The sequence below is a fragment of the Chiloscyllium plagiosum genome, unplaced genomic scaffold, assembly GCF_037043375.1.
Source record: "Chiloscyllium plagiosum isolate Xiang-an unplaced genomic scaffold, Cpla_swu_hap1 HiC_scaffold_31, whole genome shotgun sequence".
In the NCBI taxonomy this organism is placed as follows: Eukaryota; Metazoa; Chordata; class Chondrichthyes; order Orectolobiformes; family Hemiscylliidae; genus Chiloscyllium; species Chiloscyllium plagiosum.
Window position 1 is genome coordinate 37,863,481 of NW_028270169.1, and position 20,625 is coordinate 37,884,105.

At 40.6% G+C, this 20,625-nt stretch overlaps 1 protein-coding gene across 1 annotated transcript; it reads left to right on the forward strand.

Annotated features, from left to right (window-relative positions):
• The first annotated feature begins 1,011 nt into the window (after nucleotides 1-1,011).
• On the forward strand, nucleotides 1,012-19,230 carry LOC122564221 (uncharacterized). The gene is made up of 7 exons (XM_043718918.2): nucleotides 1,012-1,110; nucleotides 5,542-5,666; nucleotides 6,960-7,033; nucleotides 10,857-10,896; nucleotides 12,635-12,690; nucleotides 14,530-14,691; nucleotides 16,988-19,230. Exons 1-7 carry the CDS (start codon nucleotides 1,012-1,014, stop codon nucleotides 17,740-17,742), a joined length of 1,311 nt encoding a protein of 436 aa, XP_043574853.1. The 3' UTR covers nucleotides 17,743-19,230.
• Nucleotides 19,231-20,625: the final 1,395 nt, after the last annotated feature.

Sequence of the window (20,625 nt, forward strand, 5' to 3'; positions counted from 1 at the left end):
AATGCCCCAAATTCACTTCCCAGCAACACTTGGGGAATTTCTGCACCATGCACACTGCAGCAGTTTAGGAGAGCAACTCAGCACCATCCCCTCATGGACAATTTACAATTGGCAACAACTCTAGCCTTGCCAATGATGTTCACATTTCCAGGTAAATAAAAAATACATTAAAAATTAACACTCATGACTGTTAGGTGCTTAATAGAATAATACAGGATACATTAATTGAATTGGAAGATGAAAGAATTTGCAATCTTGCAATGAAAGAATTGGTGTGAGATATGTAAGCTTGTGGATATGGCTGTGTATGCTGTGTTCTCTGCCTCGAATAAGCAAAAGGGTGTTTTTAATGAGAGCTTAGGTATGGAACTAAAAACTCTACAATTATCAGAACAGTCAGGTTATAATGTTTAAGTACATGCCTCTACTCTGCCATCTCTGGTAATGTCTTTGAATTGTATCCTATACTGTATTCAGGTCTGTTGAACAGTGCACCTTTCATTGAGTTAAAAATCACACAACACCAGGTTATAGTCCAACAGGTTTATTTGAAGACACTAGCTTTCAAAACGTTGCTTCTTCACCAGGTGGGTGAAGGAGTAGTGCTCCGAGAGCTAGTGTCTCTAAATAAACCTGTTGGACTATAACCTGGTGTTGTGTGATTTTTAACTTTGACCACCCCAGTCCAACACTGGCACCTCCAAATCATGACCGTTCATTGACTACATCTTCTGTTGTACCTCTGACTTTTCAATGCAAGTGCTGTTCTATTACCAAAGGTAAATGAAAACTTCTTTCTGCTGCCTATAATGTAGCCAAAGTTTCCACAGTGTTGTCACAAATGGCAAGTATAGACTCAAAAATCACACGTGTCATTTGTTGCCTATCTTTGGAGATTCATTATAGAGCTGGCAAACTGTCAAAAATGCCCCTCTGACATCCTTAATTTCTGGCAAGTATCTGTAGCTTCTGGGTCACACAATTCACTGCCTTCTGCTGTTTTCTCCGACTATGGGAGAGTTGCTCATGTCTGCTCTTTCTGAGTTGATTTCCTGTGAAGAATGTCTCTGTGTTGATATCTGGGAGAGAAGAAAAGAAGAGCTGGAGGAGGTAATTTGATTACTGTTTGGAAATGTTTTATTTTCTTTTAAAATCTAATAGTTGATGCATGTTCTACTGTCCAGTGTAACTGGAGGAGCAGGAGCAAAGGCAGACGGGTAGGAAGAAATGACTGGAACTGGTGGGTAACTTGGTCCTCATCCTTCTCCTTTTCATCACAATCACAGTGTTTGATTAGTGAGAAAATAACCCTTGTTCCTTCGCCTTACTTGTCATCAAATGATCATGCTCAGCTCCTAACTTTTGTGCCACAATTTCTGTTGTAGTTGTGAAAGGAGTGGTATGTGGTACATTTGGGTGAGCGTTACCCTGTGCGGATTAGGGAGTCAGAGAAAAGACATGGAAGGTTCTAATCTAGATGCAAGGAAATACCAGGGTATATCTGATGCCAGTTACTAACTCTATATTGGCAAGATGCTGATCACCTTCCTAAACTAGTGAGCTCCAATAGCACTGTCTTCAAAGTGAGTTATAGAGTTAAAAGTGGAAGTAGCTTTGGCAGGCATTGCACATAGAGTTGTGCTACAAGCTCCAGCAAATGAAGATATGGCTAACGGTTGAGAAATATGTGCCAACGTGAGCACATAAGCAAAATGAAGTAAGAAATGTGGGAGTGTGCAAATGTTAAAGTGAAAGAAAGTGCTTATTGTGCACTTATTTATGCATGCAAGTGATAGGTGTTCGGAGAACAACATATGCAAGGATTGCAGCAAGCTATAACCAGAGGACAGTATGAGAGATTAGTTTGAAGTATTGCATTAGGAATGTGCCTTGGTTGAGTCTAGTAGAAAGAGGAATACTCTCCAGTGCATTTCCTTCCCAGCATGTGACAAAATGGTGGTCAGCTGTACACATTCCCAGTGTCTTCCAAGAAAACTCAGAACATGCTATCATTCAGATCCTGATGCTGCAAATCCACTTCCAAGGAGCATGGGTGGAAATGTAACAGTTGTTCTCTAGTTTCAACACAAAAACCACTGTATGCATTAGTACAACTGGGGCAACAGGAAATCCCAGCCTGTGTATTTCTATATTCCAACTTTTCCAGTCATCAGTGGAACAGTAAGCCAAAAATAGGCATGTCTATCCACTTGTCTAGCAGCAGAATAAGTACCAGCTTCTGCCATCCTGATTACAAATATACAGCCATAACATCCTACGCGCAAAGGAGAATGTTATTCATTTCCATGAGTCTCTGCCATTTAATTGGACCATTGCTGATCTGATGAAGCTTCAACTCAACTTTCTTGCATGCCTTCTATACCAGTCATCCTTTAAATCAGCTTTAAAATATTCAATGACCCCTCATAACATGGTATTTCCCTTAGTTTTTCAAAATGTGTCCCTTGGTTCAAGTCTCTTCTGACTGGATCACCATAAAAATGGTAAACATTCATTTCACTCAGCCTATTTGGAAGAAGGACCAATGTCTACAGTATTGGACTATTTTAGTGGGTGCAGTACCTTATTGAAATAACCACAGGGAAAGATGATGAAATAATCCATAAACAAGAAATAATTTTGTGGGTTTCATCATCTCCTTATGTACAAATCAGTAACAAACCAGAGAGACAAAGGCACAGAGCAGACAACTCTAAGGTACTGTCTCCTCCTGTGGCAGAGAGTGTGAACTACACATCCTGGGAAAGTAACCAGGATATTTTGGGAGAATATTTTGCCTCCAGATTTTTTTCGTGCCCAGCAGTGGAGTTGTTATTTAATCTCATGATTAAAACAATAAATCTGCACCTTGTGTCAACATTATATATTAATCTAATCTATTACACTATGCCTGATTGACAACAGAATTATTGGACAAAATGAAACTTTAAAATGCCTGCTAGAGCAAAGGCCACCCCTCCAAGTCACATACTGTACCCTTAATAGTGCACAGTGGACCTGTCTCAGTTGAGAGCCTCTGTACAATGTCTCAGGCGAATCAGAAGCTAATCTGTTACATCTCTCTGATTGAGGGCATGATAACCAGCTAGAAGTCACTATAATGTGGAACATAGTGACTTGGGAAGCATGAACTACAGACCTTTCCTCCAGAAACCATCCATGCATATTCACCATCTGATTAAACAATGATTATATCTGGTCAGATCATTTGCCACCACATGGCTTATTACATCTAGACTGAGCGATGCATGAAATCATGTGTTCTCTTGTTAGCAGTGTGAATGTGATCAGTTACACTTTTGAAAAAGTTGTTTCTTTGAAAGAAGCAAAATGTTGTTTGACATTTAATGTTCATGTGTACTGCAGTATTGGGAGGTGTCAGTTCAATGAGTCCTTTTTGTATATTTTGATGAATTGGCCAAGCTAAATTGCCCATAGTGTTCAGAGATGTGTAGGTTAGGTGCATTAGTCAGGGGTAAATGTAGAGTAATAAGAATTGGGGATGGGGAATGGGTCTGGGTGGGATACTCTTCGGAGAGTCGGTGTGGACTTGTTGGGCCAAATGGCCAGTTTCCACACTGTAGGGAATCTATGATTCTATGATCAAATTGCTCTTCTATTACTAATGTTGCAACTTCAAGTTAATACAAATATTTGAATGTTTAAGTTTAACTATTCATCTATGGCTTTTTAATTCAATTTTTTGAAACATAGGTTTACTAATGGTCCAATGTACCAGCCTCTGAGAAAGTACAGAAAGTTACAGGTCTGCCTACACTCATCTGATGAATGAAATGTCAAAGTGGTAACATATCTAGGCCTCTGTCATGAGTTCTAGAATATACAAAAGATCATTTGCAAATGGACAGCTAGCAGTTCTCCCATTAGTTCTCAAAAAACCTCCACACAAAACTTCCAATTCTGACCTGTGGCTATCATGTATTTGAAAGAATTTGGTTTCACTGGATTGTTACACAGAAAGATACATTTATCACCGAATCACAGAATGATTACAATGCAGAAGGATGGCATTCAGTCGATCGAGTGTGCTTGGGCACTTTGAATGAGAACTTCACTAAATGCCAATCCCCTGCTTTCTGCCTTGCAACCTTCTTCCTTTCAAATAACCAGTGGACTCCCTTTTGAAAGCCTCAACTGAATCTGCCTCCACCGCACTCTCAAGGAGTAGGTTATAGACCTTCACTGTGTGTAAAAGCTTCTCTTCATATCACTGCCACTTCTTTTAGCTAGTTATTTTAAATCTGTGCCCCTCTTGTCCAGTTCTTTCACATGTGGTAACAGTTTTTCCTTAACTATTCTGTCAAGGTCCCTCTATGGTTTTGAATGCTTCTCTTCTCAGCTTTGGCTTCTCCAAAAAAGAAAAGTCTTTTTGGATATGATTTTGAATGCTACCTGGATCACAATGTCATGGCTGGAAATGTGTTGCTGGAAAAGCGCAGCAGGTCAGGCAGCATCCAGGGAACAGGAGAATCGACGTTTCGGGCATAAGCCCTTCTTCAGGAATCTGGGTGAAGAAGCGCTTATGCCCGAAACGTCGATTCTCCTGTTCCCTGGATGCTGCCTGACCTGCTGCGCTTTTCCAGCAACACATTTCCAGCTCTGATCTCCAGCATCTGCAGACCTCACTTTCTCCTCACAATGTCATGGGCACATTCTTGTTATATTGCCTGCACAAGTCTAATTGAAATTGCTTTCTGAAAACTCTACCCAATTCGTCATTGGCCAGAGTATCAGTGCAAATTGCACACAATCTTACTTACTTTGAACCAACTTGTCAATTCCACAAAGCAAATAACTGTCAAGGAAATACACACTATTTGAACAGACAGTTTTTGGGCTGCTTTTCTAAGGTTGATGATTAACACCATTTATTTGGGCAGAGTCAGAGAGTCATAGAGATGCACAGCACGGAAACAGACCCTTTGGTCGAACTTGTCCACGCTGACTAGACATCCCAACCCAATCTAGTCGCACCTGCCATCACCCGGCCCATATCCCTCCAAACCCTTCCCATCCAGATGCCTTTTGAACGTTGCAATTGGACTTGCTTCTGTCACTTCCGTTGGCAGCTCATTCCATACACGTACCACCCTCTTCATGAAAATATTCCCCCTTAGGCCAGAGGGCTGTTATCCCAATTTTGAATGTCTTACAGTAATCAGTCTGAAGATGCTTCATATCTAAATGAAAAGACATTTTGTTTGTCCAACCATGAGCTATGGTGAGGAACGGCCTCCAAAACATGGGGAAAATAGTAGACACAAGAAAGGAACATATGAAATTAGTCAGGAGTTAGCATTGGCAGGTGATGTGGCTTAGATGTTACAAACAAACTGGAATCAGTTTAGCATGCCACTTCCTGTGTAAAGTCTCATCAGCTGAGTTGAAAGGACCTACAATGTCATGTTTATTTCCGTCACATGTCATCCTGTTGTTTCCAGTGGGAAGCCGTTCATAAGCACACAATACCTTTTGCGTTTTATACAAATTCTTGTCAAGGATGAGCATTTTAAAATCACGGTACTGCTTAACATTATGGAAGGTAAAAAGCGGGAGTATACTAAGTCTAAAAATGAAAGAGGAACAAAGGGAAGATTGAGGTTTTCAGTGGCTGCTAGGTTGAGGTAGGAGGACTTCTGAGTAATGTTACAGAGGTGAAACTATACAGACTTTAGTAATGACATGCATACATAATGGGAAGCTTATCTCAGAGTTAGATATTACACTGAGGTTGCAAGTGGATTAGTCTAATCTCAGACAGTTATAGAGAGACAGGTGGAATTAGTAGCTGTGGAACAGAGTTTGGTAAGAAGAGAGTGGCTTCAGTATTCCCAATATTTACATAGAATTTCGAAAGTTGTGGGAGCGTGCAGGAGAGTGAACTTATATTAGGTCAGTTTTGAGAAGTAAACATCAGTGCAGATTCATTGGGGAAAAGCATTCTTTGCTTTATCTTCAATAGTGCCTTTTCTTCCATTTCAGATCTATTTAACTGAATAAAGAAACGAAACCCTTTTATTATGCAGATCATCACCAAGTATACAATGATCAATTCTGACCCTCCCCTGATGTTTGCTCATTATTGGACATGTTTGCAACATTTGAGAGGCATCTGGATGGGTATAAGAATAGGAAGGGGTTGGAGGGATATGGGCCGGGTGCTGGCAGGTGGGACTAGATTGGGTTGGGATACCTGGTCAGCATGGACAGGCTGGACCGAAGGGTCTGTTTCCATGCTGTACATCTCTATGACTCTATGTTTAATAATGCAAGACATCAATGAAAGGAAGCCAGCAGTGTATAATAGAGAGCAGCACCAACTTTCTTGTTCCATTCACAGACACTTGTTCAAGCAAATGGTCTCCAGCACCTAATCTGTGTGTAAATCAGCAGAAAAGTCCCTTTAAAGCTGCTGATGCTGAATGATTGATTCTGTGCAGCGCCTGGCATTGTCCAAACCCATATAACTCACCGTGTAAAGTGACAAGCCAGAAAGGGAGCAAACTATGCACATAGTGGGAGGGGCTAAGGTATTTAAAAGGCTGAGAATCTGAAACATGTTCAGAGAGATTCTGAAAGCCTGAGGTGAGTGACAGTCTGCCTCCCAGTCAGGGGGCTGTGTAGGTCACTCACTGGCAACCAGCAGGCCCCTGTTATGTAGAGTTAGAATGAGGGAGCTAGCTGGGTTCATGACATCCAAATAAGAATTTTAAGAGCGAAATGCCGTTTTCATACTTGGGATGAATTTTACAGCTCGAGTCAGATCATTTAGAATTGAACATGATGAGTCAGATATTTGCCCGGTTTCTTTAATTGGTTATTTTAGTATCAAAACCAACTGTAGTTCCAATACTCTTGGCTCCATTAGCAGAGCATTCAGCTGAACGAATGTACTAAATGTGTTTGCTTTTTTTCAGAATGGCACCTATTTGGGTCCTGGGCTTGCTTCTCCCTGGGTTTTTCCTCTGCCAGAGTGATGCTTCCCTAGCAGGTAAGAGACGGAGCCCAATTCCTCAGGTCTGTCTTCTTCTCTGTACAAACTCAGGGAGTGACCAGATGGGCTGACTTTATTTGTGCTTTATCCACATAAGCAAAATGATTGTTTAATTAAATATAGTCCAGTTCAAGTCAAGATGTGTGGACACAAGATGGTCCATGCCTTCATTGTACGTGTGGAGACCAGTGGAGGCTTAGACATGGTTCTTCAGGACTGTGCTGAGTGATGAAGGGTATTGATCCTTTTCCCTTCATGACAACACACAGTCCTACGCACAGGTTCTATTGCATTCCACAAATGTTTGGCAACCAATTGGCTATTTTTCTTGAATTGGAGTATGTTCATTGATGAAAACTGGAATCATAAATGCATGAGGAAGAAGATTCACAGCTTGAGATCCCCATAAAAGTTAGTTATTTAATGGGTGGGCTGCCTTAGTTGGACAAGAAATGGAAAACTTTACATTTCAATACTGTAGGATTTCAGCGTGTTGTTGTTCAGTTAAAGTCCAACATTTTTCTGTATGTTTGGAAATCCTTAAACATTGATTCATACATTCTTTGGGATTTGATAAAATACAGGGAGAGTGTCTTCTTTCAAGGAATCAGAGACTCCACTTTATATAAACATCTTAATGATTCAATATAAGCTTCTAAGCTAGCCATGTTTAGAATAAAAATTTCCATCTTACCATTCACCTGGATCTCTGCTTGTACACTTCACTGATCGATATAGGAGTACACTTCATACTAAGATAAGAATAGAATGCATAGAAGGCAAATGCAATATCATAACATTTAAGCTACCAGTTAAAAAAATTTGTAGCACTATGTTTATGTATTAGAAATGTCAAATTCCGGATTCAACTGGCAAAATATCATTGATTTACATCTAAATAACATGAAAAATATTGAGACTTAAGTTCATGTAAGGATGGGATAAAGTAGTGGATTTTTTATCCTATCAAGGGCAGAATCTTTCAGTTAATGGTGTTTCCCACTTGGTGAGCCAGCAGGGAATGCACCTTTCATGATTTTAAAAATCACACAACACCAGGTTATAGTCCAACAGGTTTAATTGGAAGCACACCAGCTTTCAGAGCGCTGCTCCTTCATCAGGTGATTGTGCTAACTGCCAATCTTTAATGATCACAGCTTCCCCATAGCCGTTTCACTCTAATGAGTAGCAATTAGCTGTAAGTGGGATTTCAGTCCCTCCCTGAGAAGAAGCTCTATCTGATTGGCCAGCAGTTCAGTAGTCCCAGCAGCATACATCGAATGGTGTACACCATTCAGACAACAAGTAGTGGCAGAAATCAAAGAATTTTAACTAAATTATTTAAAATAAAGTCTCTATTCTAAGTACTGAAGACCCCAGGATGAGGTAGATTTGAGGTTTTACAGCAGGAAGGGTTCTGAGGCTGGCAGGGAGCAAGGGCTAGGTTTGAGATCGCAATGCAAATCAGGGAGGGAGCATGAAGTGGGCATGAGAGGGTGTTGATTATTGGCAATACATCATTGCGAAGGAGGTGGTGCCTCCAGTCTGGAAAGTGATGGAGATGCCCCTCCACGTTCGTGCCTGAGCCCAAGCTCATTGACCTACTGAGCTTGCCCCTATGTTCCTGAATTCCTTATCCTTTGGTGAAAAGTGGCCAATGGGCATTTAAGAGCCCCAGATGAGCTGTCTCTGCCTAAGCACAAATTCAGAGAGGTGTTGAACTGCAGAAAAAATGTTTGCTCCCTCTACAATACTGGACCTCAGCCCTGGGCTAGTTTGATGAGAACGATTGCTAGCTGCAGTCCTGTGGATGCTGCAGTGAGACTCAGTTTTATTTGTGACCTATCTTACCGTCTGGTGTGCAGACAGGAGATTGTAGTAAACTGACCCCTGCTCCAGTATAACTCTGCCCTAGGAGCTTTGATCCCTAATCAACAAATCCCACTGGATTGCACAGGTATTCAAGAAAGTGGGAGATTGAAAAGCATTGAGTCATAAAGATTCTGACACACAGATTTTTAAAGTGACAAAGTTAATAAATCTGAAAAAATGGGTAACCTTGGTATTACTACTATGAAAGCATGCTGAAGTTGCTCTTAAGATACCCATAGAGAAAAAGATTGATTGATTAAGCGGAAAGACTTTGCAAACTTCATTCGAGCAGCATAAAAGGGAAATCTAATAGACTGCTCAAAACTTTGAAGTTTTTTGCTAAAGTAAACAGTTGTAAATATTTCCATTGGATTATGATTTAGTAAACAGTCATTATTTTAGTATTCAAACAAGGATATATTTGTTTACAATAGCAAGTTCTTCCCAGATATGTTGGATAGATCATAGTCTTTAAACACTTGATGAAAAAAAAGATATGAGTAAAGAACAGTTGGAACAGGATCATGTAGGTAGACTCTTCAAGGAACTGATACTGGCTCCATGGACCAAATGACTTTTGTGACATAAGATTCTCTGAATTCATGTTACCATGAGATATTTTAGTCCTTCAAGAGACTTGAGATTTTGTGCTAATTCTAATGGAATTTAAAGTGTCTTTCCAAAACGCAGCTCAAGCTTACCTATATACATAACTGAATTTGCTGGAAAATGTCTTTAAAACAACATAATTTTTAGAAGTTGAATGTGATATGGATTTTCTTTTGATTCGTATGTAAAATGAGTGCACTGCTGGTAAAGTCAGCACTTTTTGCCCATCTCAATTGTTTGACGGTGACCTTAGGCAGTGAGATGCCTCCTGGAACCATTGCTGTCCATGTGCTGTAGAACATCTACAATGCAGTTCAGTAACAGTGATGAAAGAAGTGGTGATTTTATCACACTCCTAACTGGTGCATGTGAATGCAAAACCTACCCAAATGTCTTTGGGAGACACTTCCATCAGGATATGTGCTGTGTATTGCAGAGTAAGACTAAACATACTCAACTACAAGAGCATATATGGTACCTTTCACTTCTTCAAGTCTGAATGTTTTCCATTGCCATGTTGCGTGTGGGTGTGGACAGCTTTAGTATCTGTAGAGTTGGAATTGGAATTGAACACTATGCAATCTTAATGGAGCATCTCTATTGTGATCTTATGATGGAATTTATGGAATTGAAGTTATTGAAGACATTTGGGTCTAAGACACTGCCCTGAAGAACTTCTGTAGCCCACTGTTCTGGGCTGAGGTGATTGTCCTTCAACAACAACATGCTGATAGAAGTAGATGGAGATAAGAATAGGCATAGACCATTTGGTCTGAATGGCCGGTTACTATGTTGTACATTCTATTCAATTCATATAACCTTATGTGGCCATTTTCCATTGTGCTGGGTTTAATTCCAACCAGAGTAGAGCTTTCCCTGCTTACCATTTACTTCCAATTTGATCGGGATACTGGATACTAAATTGGTGAAATGTTTGTGGTCAAAGGGAGTCACTCACCTTTCCTCTGGAATTCAGCTCTTTTTGCTTTATTTGGACCAAGGCTTCAATAGGAAGTGGAGCTAAGTGTCCCATCACAACCCAGAACTGAGCATCAGTGAGCTCTGCTGAAGTTACCATGGAATTAGTATAGTAAATACTGAAATTAATGTTGCAAAAACAGAGTGCTCAATTATGCTTTGGTAATCAATTAACAAAGACTGTTAAAACTTGAGAATCTTACCTCGGTGTGTTCACCCCAGACCTACCATTGCTTCACTAAAGTTGGGGATTGGGGAGGAGGAGTTATATTCCACCATAAGGTTTGCAGTTAAATGGGAAGGTATGTTTCTGAATCTTGTGTTATGAGACTTACATTACATATTTCTGATCTCTCTGCAGACTCTGTGGAGGCCATTGGACTTGTGGAGAGAGCCCTCAGGTAGATATTTTCCTCCCTAGATCTGCTTTCACACTAGACAGGCTGTAAATGATGACATTGGTAGTGACAATGTTGGATTGTGGGTGGAACTGTACTATGCATAATAGGAACTGCAGAGTATCACAGCCAGTGGCATGCATTCAGTGAATGGATCAAAATTGTAAACAATTCTGCTCCTGTGATCCTGGCCTTCTCCCTACCTCCCTTCCCCAATAAACCCCCTACTGCCATGCACAACTCCCAGGAGTCAGGCGAACGTATTTCCATGGGTCAGCTGCTCTCTAGGAAGTCAAAAGCCTCATCCTACTGTACCACTGTGATATTTCCACTGCTACGCCAGCCATTTGCTCTGGCTGAAACTTTAGTTAATTGACATCACAGACCAGACCACCTCACATATGGCAATTTCTGGAAATTATCTTTAGGTTAGACTGGTCCCTCTTCCTATTGAATGATCAGTGTATTTCTACCTCATGAGGTCTAACAATTTGTAGTAGGAATGGAGGAAGTCAGATAATTCACAGAAGTAAGCAATTTTTCACCTGACAACGCCAAAACTATTAACAGCACCAGTATCAGATGGGTCTGACAGAGACTTCAGTCACTTTATTTGAAACAAAGGATGGATTTCCCTGCACAGTCTGGAACTCCGACAGGGTAAAATAGGATTCCCAAGGTTGGGCAAACAATATGTATCTGAAGCAGCTTCCTAATTGCCTAAATGAGTAAGCTGTCAATGCTTCAGAACAAACCCAGGGACTGGCAGTATGGAGGGTCAGCAGTGAGAGGTGGGCACTGCTGAGGCAGATCTGACAACCTGAGAGAACTTCAATATGTCAACAACCTTCAAGATCCAAATTTCAATGAAAGTTGCTAGTGGACCATTTCATTGGAGGCAGCTGTGATAGAGTTGCAGCTGTAGTTTTTCTTGTTGGCCCCCAGTTTGGGGCATCAAGTGTCTCCTTTCATAAGCCTCACCCTGCTACAGGAAGAATGAATATGGTAGAATTTGTACATTGCAGGAGGTCACTCTGCCCCTGCTACTGTCTGTGTAGCAAAATCACTTGTAATAATGGTTTAAGCATGAAATTTGGCTCCAAGTGCCATTCAGGCAGCAGCTGTTGTATCTCCCGACAGTCCCTAAGAAACATTTTGGTGGCAGGAATGCCAAGCAGAATGTGGCTCTTTGCTATTTTCCACCTCCTATCTCACCATCATGGGCCAAGAAATTCAGGCAATAGTTTGTTTTCCTTTCAGTAGCTGGACGATTACATTTTCAAACCATCCTTTCATCAGGCATTTTTCAGGGTATGGAAAGCAAGAAGGCTCTTTCTCATTTTTGTGTGTTTATCCAAACTCACCATTTCCACTGTACATCCTTCAGCTCATTTAAACCCTCAGGTAATAAAAATAATCACACTGCCTGAAAAAAATCACCGGAATTTTGTTAAAGCTTTTTATTTGAAGGTTGTAGATGGACTAAGGCTGTGTAAAACTGCAAAAAGAATTTACTATTTCCTATTTCTTGATCTGAGATGTTTTAAGGTCAGTTTTGGATATTATAATAAAGATGAAGAACTGGGGGAGATTTCACTACTTTTGACCAGTACAAAGAGAATTCTACCACGCCAAATAGATCACAGTCATACCCTACTGGTCTGCGTAGTGTTTACACTTCAGTTTTTGATATGTATCTACAGAAGCAGTTCCTCACATTTGTTTCCTGTTTTGTCACCAGCCCTGAAGTTGACAGCAACTCAGTGGAAATCGACGGTCTGCAAAAACGAGTAGCAGGTGTGTTATGAAACAGCTTTAAACACTGTTCAAACTAAGAAGTTTTTTTTAAAATCAACTTGTTAAGACTTGTTACCTCTGAAACAGATTGGCCTGAAACTCAGAAGTTCTGATCCAGAGGTAGGGACACTGCCACCACATCACAAGAGTTCTAAAAATGCGAAGGTGAAGGATTGTTACCTGCTGCATTGGGATAAAATGTTCAAAATTTGCTCTTTTAAAATAACCATAACGGAGCATGTGATATTCAAATAATTGATTTTCTGCTGCTATATTGACAGAATAAGGGTAATGTTTTGTCCTTCTGATTATGTAATATCTTCTGTATATATGAAGCATATATAAGTCTCATGCTGTATCCGATTGAATTTGACTGTGCAAACTTGATTTCCTATTTGTCCCTGAGCTGAGTTTCCAATGCTTTATCTTTTACACTACAAAGGTATTCCACTATCTGCTACTGAAATTTTCTCTTTTAGGCAATTTCCTAACCACCATTTTGTGCAAATTTCAGCTCATTCCAAAATTTGGCTGTCCCTATCCTTCCCCATAACAAGGCTTACTGTCTGCCATGTTCTGAGCAAGGGTTACTGGACGTGAAGTGTTGACTCTGCTTTCTCTCCAGGGATGCAGCCAGAGCTGCTGAGTTTCACCAGCAATTTCTGCTTTTGTTTCACTATCCATTACCTCTGTCCTTGGTGATCTTTATTAGTTCCTGGTACCCAATTCATCTCATTTAAAATTCTCATCCATGAATTTAATGTGAGAATAGAATATAAAAGGAATGATGTTTTGCTACAGTGGCAAAGATGCTGGTGAAGCATACCTTGAGTACTGTGAATAGTTTCAATGTCCTTATGTAGCTGGTAAATGTGTTAGATATCAACTGATATCTGGGATGCGGGGTTGTCATATGAGGAAAGGTTAGACAGACTGGGCTTGTATCTGTAGAAGTTTAGAAGAATGAGAGATTACCTTGTTGAAATATTTAAGATCCCAAGGGGACATGACAGAGTGGGTGCTGAAAAGGTGTTCCCCTTGTAAGAAAGACAATAATTAGGGAACACAGTTTCAAAATAAAGGGGCTTCCACTTAAGCTAGAGATAAGGACTTTTTTTTTCTTTCAAAGGATCATGTCTTTTAGGAACTGTCTTCCTCACACTGTGGAGGGGTGGGCTTATTGAATACTTTTAAGACAGGGGTAAATTGACTCCCTCAGTAATCAATAACTGATAGGTATCAAGAATAGGCAAGAATGTGGCATTCAGGCCAGCACCATATTAGTCATGATCTTATTAAATCCTGGGCCAGGCTCGAGGAGCTGAACTTGTAACAGTGGAGGACATACGATATCAGATAAAAATGTCCAATTTTTGCATGGTCAAGACAATTTTTGGTTAAGTTCCTAGGACACCTACCCATTCAGAACTATTTCTGTTTTGGCCTCACAGAAGAGCAGAATTTGCTTTCACAATGCCATTTGCTAAGGAGTTACATGATTTTGACGCTAAAGTGACAGTGATGTATGTCCATGTCAGGATAGTGCTTGACTGAAGGGTATCTTGGAGGCAGTGATATTCCCTTGCACCCGCTGCCCTTGTTGTCCAGTGTCAGGGCTGTTAATTTGGGAAGTGGTGTGAAAGCTCGATCAAACTGTTTGGGTATACAGCATTTCATGGCTTTACTTTGGTTATTGATGGTGTGTTCTTTCCAATAGTTTCAAGTACTGTATTTGAGTTTCATCGTCAATGATATCTCTGTTTGCAGGCAGGGTGTGAAAATCCTTTCCGATAATTCTGACAGTGTTAAATATTATTTTTCTTTTTTTAAAAAAATCAGGTCTTCCTTGCGGTAAACCTCCTCCTCTGAAAAATGGAAGGTGGACAATCCGTGGAAGAGTAGCCATATACAAGTGTGATAGTGGATTTGAACTTGTGGGAAAATCACAAATACACTGCATGCCAAACTGTCGCTGGAAAACTTCTGCACCGGCTTGTGTTGGTAAGAACAGCAATACCATAACCGAACATCAACTGTAGTGACTGCTCCAGGTGATAAATTGATAAGTTGATAGGTCTTCCTTTTTAATTCAAAATAAACAAAAGAAAATTAAACTTCACATATTACAATAGTGTCCTTGTTAGGCAGCTACAATATGTAAGCAAAGACAGAAATCTCTGAGGTTAGTCATCAGGATGTGCTAAGATGATAGTATGGGCAGTTGGTTTCACCATCTCTGCACTAGAGGCAGGAAAGTAAAGAGCAATAATAACATGGCTCTCACATTGAAGGAAAGTAATGAAGGATGCATAAGTTCATAGCTGTTTGGTGTGTGTGGTTGATGCACACTAGGTATTGTCTATCACAAATGCCATGCATTTCAGGAGGTCAGACGGAGAACTTAAGTTATCATTTCAAAATATGATTATGACCTTTCCTTTCATGCCTGGCACTTTTCATAGAGTATCCAGTGTTAATATTGGTCAAAAGTTGAGAAATATTTAAATTCTGTCTCCATAGACGATTCCTGTCCATATTCAGCCATGCATAATGTAGCCTGATGTATCATCATCCACATCTGATGGGAACACTGTCTGGTGCAGGGGAACTAGTGGTGCTGGTAAACTGTTGTTTCTTCCACTAGAGGGTGATATCTTGGGAGGTTCCTAAGGCTTAATTGAGACTAATGCTTTTCTTGACATATGTTAATCTATTTCAAAATTATGCAAATAACAAAGTGTAGAATTATTGTGGGTTGAGGAAGTCAGGGGGGTAGGTGGCTTGAATGAACATGTGACAGATGTAGGGTTTAGATTAGAGTGGTGCTGGAAAAGCACAGCAGATCAGACGGCATCCGACAAGCAGGAAAATTGACGTTTCGGACAAAAGCCCTTCATCAGGAAGAGGTTTCCAGCATCTGCAGTCCTCACTTTTGCCTATGTGACAGATGAAGTTTAATACAGAGAAGAATTAAGTGATGCATTTTGGAAGGAAAAATGAGGAGTGGCAATATGAAATAAAGGTCACAGTGTAAGAAGAATGTTTTTATTCCATCAATGTCTTTGGGTTAAAATCTGAGAATTCCCTCCTGCATGGCACTGAGTGCAGCCACATCCAAAGGACTGTAGTGGGTCATGAAGACAAAGCATCAATGCATGGCAGTAAGAGATGGGCAATAAATGCTGGGTTAAACAACATACTTCCCAAAAACAAATTAAGCAAAAAGCAGGTTGATTAGCCAAGCAACATATAGGGCATAAGGATTCTGGAGCTGTAGAAAGGGTGGCACGGTGGCTCAGTAGTTAGCACTGCTGCCTCACAGAACCAGGGACCCGGGTTCAATTCTCGCCTCGGGCAACTGTCTGTGTGGAGTTTGCATATTCTCCCCGTGTCTGCGTGGGTTTCCTCCGGGTGCTCCAGTTTCCTCCCACAGTCCAAAGATGTGCAGGTTCGGTGAATTGGCCATGCTAAATTGCCCGTAGTGTTAGAGGAATGGGTCTGGGTGGGTTGCTTTTCGGAGGATCGGTGTGGACTTGTTGGGCCGAAGCCCTGTTTCCACTCCGTAGGGAATCTAATCCAAAAAAAAATACAGAATGTGAGGAAAAGCTGAGGACCGGCATGTACACATTTCCCAACTTTCAGCACATGGATATTTTTAATGCACGAATTTGGCTGCAACGACAGGGGCTACATGGCTATCCAGGTGAAAAAGTGTTCAAAACCATGAGAGGTTTAGACAGATTAAAAATGTTCCTGTTGGCAGAGAGACTGGGAACCAGAGGACATTGAAGTATGAGACAAAAAAATTGCAGATGGTGGAATCCAAGGTAGACAAGCAGGAAGCTGGAAGAACACAGCAAGCCAGGCAGCATCAGGAGGTGGAGAAGTCAACGTTTCAGATGTAACACTTCCTCAAGACTGTGCCCATTTCAGAAGAAAGTTGACATCCAAAATATTGACTTCTCCACATCATTGCATTGAAGTTAAAACCAAGATGACATGAGGAAAAGCTCCTTTTACATTGCAAATGGGTATGATTTAGAATACACTGTCTGAGCGTAAGGTGGAGACAGATCCATTCATGGTTTTGAAACAGAATGATATAATTATCAGAAGAGGACTAACTTGCAGAAAAGGCAGGGGAGTGCAACTAGATGTATAGCTTTTACAAAGACCTAGGCTGGACAGAATGAAACTCCATATCTGCTGTATCCATTTTTTGATTCTGAGTGTTGTCAAGAAAATAATTAGATTCTTAAATCTCAGCAATACAACAAGGTGTCCCCTTTTCTTCCAGCTGTATATTATGGACCAAGGGGTATCAAAGGTGAAACTGGACCAAGTGGACCAGCTGGCCCTAAAGGTGACAATGGACAACCGGGTGATATTGGCTGGCCGGGTCGCAATGGAATGGATGGGGCACCAGGTGCACCGGGGGCTGCTGGAAGACCTGGTAATGTTGGATGGCCAGGGCGCCAGGGACCACGTGGTTATCCAGGTGAAAAAGGTGTGAATGGACGCAATGGTTTGCCAGGACGTAAAGGACCCGTAGGAATGCCTGGACCAAGAGGACTGATTGGTCCAAATGGACCTCCAGGTCCCATGGGAGATAAAGGTGATCCTGGCCCAATGGGACCCCGTGGACCAAATGCGTTTTTGATATCAACTGCATTTTCAGCTGTACTTGACACCAACAATCCTCCATCTGGCACACCGATTACTTGGCAGAGAACAATATTTAATGAGAATGAGGATTACCAGCCTGAGACAGGCATTTACCAAGTGAGGATCGCTGGTATTTATCGCTTTCATTACATTCTCCAAGTATATTCAATGAATGCTTATGTAGTTTTCAAAATAAATGATGCTGTTGTCTGGAGCACCTTCCAACCTTTTAATTCCTATTATGAAGTTGCATCAGGTGGTTTAGTAGTAAGCCTGAACCATGGAGATCGAGTTTGGTTAGAGGTAATTGATAACTGCAGTGGCATATGTAAACATTCTACTTTCATGGGACATCTGATAAGTCCATGTTTCAAAAAGAAATTTTGAGACATTGTCTAGATTTTTCGTTGGCTTTATCTTAATGCCAGTGATATTTCCATGGATTAAAACAATGCTGTTCGCAAAACCTAGTCGTCACTCTTCGTTTTTGTGTATCTAATTCTAATAATCATTGTTGTGATTCTTATTTAAACCTGCACCTCCAGATGAAGTTCTTCACATATTTCAGAACTACTCATAAAATAATCGAATATAAAGTACATCAATTTACAGGCCACAATATTTCTTTACCCAATTAAGCATTATTATATTTTATCTGCCAGTCTAGCCTGCCCTGGTCAAGGGTGATCATATATTACAGGTCTTAGACCTAAACCTAATTATATATGTACATTCTTCCGACTATTGGCTCTTTCAAGACAAAATCCAGGTATCTTCCCAAATTTCACACTGCCCATGAACACTTCCTCAGTAAATCAGCTCTCTGATTAGCAAACATGGCTTGGATTTCTCTATCCAGAACAGTAAGCTTGATTACCTTGTTGCTTTCATTTCTCCTGTCTCTACCCAAAACAAGACAAAATTGCAGGTAATATGACATTGTTCAGATTAGAAAGTTGTGAAGGACACTTTGTGATTGGGTGTAAAAAATTTAGCTTTCAGCATCAGGTGATGTGAAATATACCAGTGGCACATCACTTGAAATAAACTGAAACTTTAACGTCAGTAAACAGACAGTGGGCAGTCTTATATTGACTTGAATCAAACATTCACAGAGTATCCACCCTTAATCATATATTGCCAGTAACTAAAGATTGTAAGTAGAGAAAGAACCTGATGGGTTAGGCCGTTGTTTGACTTTAGAAAGATTAGGGCTCTCATGTTTGTTCATTAGAATACCAAAACTACGTCTGTGTGCCAGTTCATTACTGTCCACTTTTATAAGTTTTAAGCTGTGACCTGTTATTATAGTAGTCTCACAGCAGCTGCTCTGACAGTTAACAGTCAATCTTCATTGCCATCTTTAATCTGATGTTCTTATTTGATAGATGTACAAAACTCAAATTTTCAAATAACCAACCAACAGATTGACAATGAGTTTGCAAGTTTACAATACACATCACTGGCTGCAGCTCCTGCCCTTCACAATTTGGGACCCCATTTACTGCAAGTTACTGTTCACTACTGGTAACGCATAGTGGGAAAGGTAAACACAATCTGCCCCATTTGTGTTCATTTTCTATCCAAACTTGTCCAACTGAGGACATCTCACTTGACTCACAACACTGATTACGGCCAATTATTACGTGAAAGTAATTATATTGGTTGAAATTTGTTAATCAGATGTATTTTGTAATGTTAACATTCAGAATGTTCTGAACAATTGTAATAAATCAGCTTTTGATCTTGAGTACTCATGAGCCCAGTAGATTATTGGACTGAAAGCAGTTTACTTGAACTGTCCTTTTTAAATGTTGATTCCTGTGAAAATTCAGTTGTATGGAAATTTTCAAAGATACACAATAAAGAATTCCGCACTCTCATCGGTGTCAGATTCAAATTGATTTACCTCATTGAGATCAGTGGTTTTATTTTCTCAGTTTGAGTAACTAAACAAAAGCAAGACAAGTGGGTTGCTGGAAGACACACACAGAAAACCCTGGAAATATTCAGCAGTGCAGGTGAGAATATGTAGAGAGTGGAAAACCGAATGAGTACATCAGGCTGATGACCTTCCATTAGAATGGAAATTATTAGAGATCCAAAAGCTTTGAAACATGCAGAGAGCCAGGAAAATCAGAGGTAGGAAGAAAAACACCATTACAGTGGAGGGCAAGAGTGAAAGGGGTGATATTACAAAAAGGAGAGAAATCAGACAAATTTTGAACAAAAAGATACATCCAAAGGAGATGGAAATTTCAGTAGAACGCCAAAAGGATGCACAGAAAAGCTGGTAAAGGAGGATGGCTGCCTAGACTCATAGAGAAAGATGGATAGACCTCAGTGATGGATCAGATTCTAGGGAATCATCACTCTAAGTGCCAGTCCAAACCTGTTCCATTTCCAATAGCTGTGGTGTAGGTAGCTTCTAAAATCAGCACCATACACCCACAAAGGAGCATGTGAAATCTAAATTTGTTTAAATGGAGGTTTAGATCAGGAGTACCTAAAGATGAAGAATATTTCTTGAGCTTGCAGTAGGATTCACTGGGGCTGTATAGGAAGCCAAGAACAAGAAAGACAGTATAGAATGGAGCATTAAAATGGCAAGCTGGTGGAAAGACCACATCCTCATTACCCAAAACAGCATATTGGGTTGGAAGACATGCATATAAATCAGTATTTCACCATGGGATCCGATTGTGAGAAGAGAGAGAGATAAAGACAATAGACAATAGACAATAGGTGCAGAAGTAGGCCATTCTGCCCTTTGAGCCTGCACCACCATTCATTATGAGCATGGTTGATCATCCTCAATCAGTATCCTGCTCCTGCCTTATCTCCATAAACTTTGATTCCACTATCCTTGAGAGCTCTATCCAACTCTTTCTTAAACGAATCCAGAGACTGGGCCTCCACTGCCTTCTGGGGCAGAGCATTCCACACAGCCACCACTCTCTGGGTGAAGAAGTTTCTCCTCATCTCTGTCCTAAATGGTCGACCCCTTATTTTTAAGCTGTGTCCTCTGGTTTGTCACTCACCCATCAGCGGAAACATGTTTCCTGCCTCCAGAGTGTCCAATCCTTTAATAATCTTATATGTCTCAATCAGATCCCCTCTCAGTCTTCTAAACTCAAGGGTATACAAGCCCAGTCGCTCCAATCTTTCAACATAAGATAGTCCTGCCATTCCAGGAATTGACCTCGTGAACCTACGCTGCGCTCCCTCAATAGCCAGAATGTCTTTCCTCAAATTTGGAGACCAGAACTG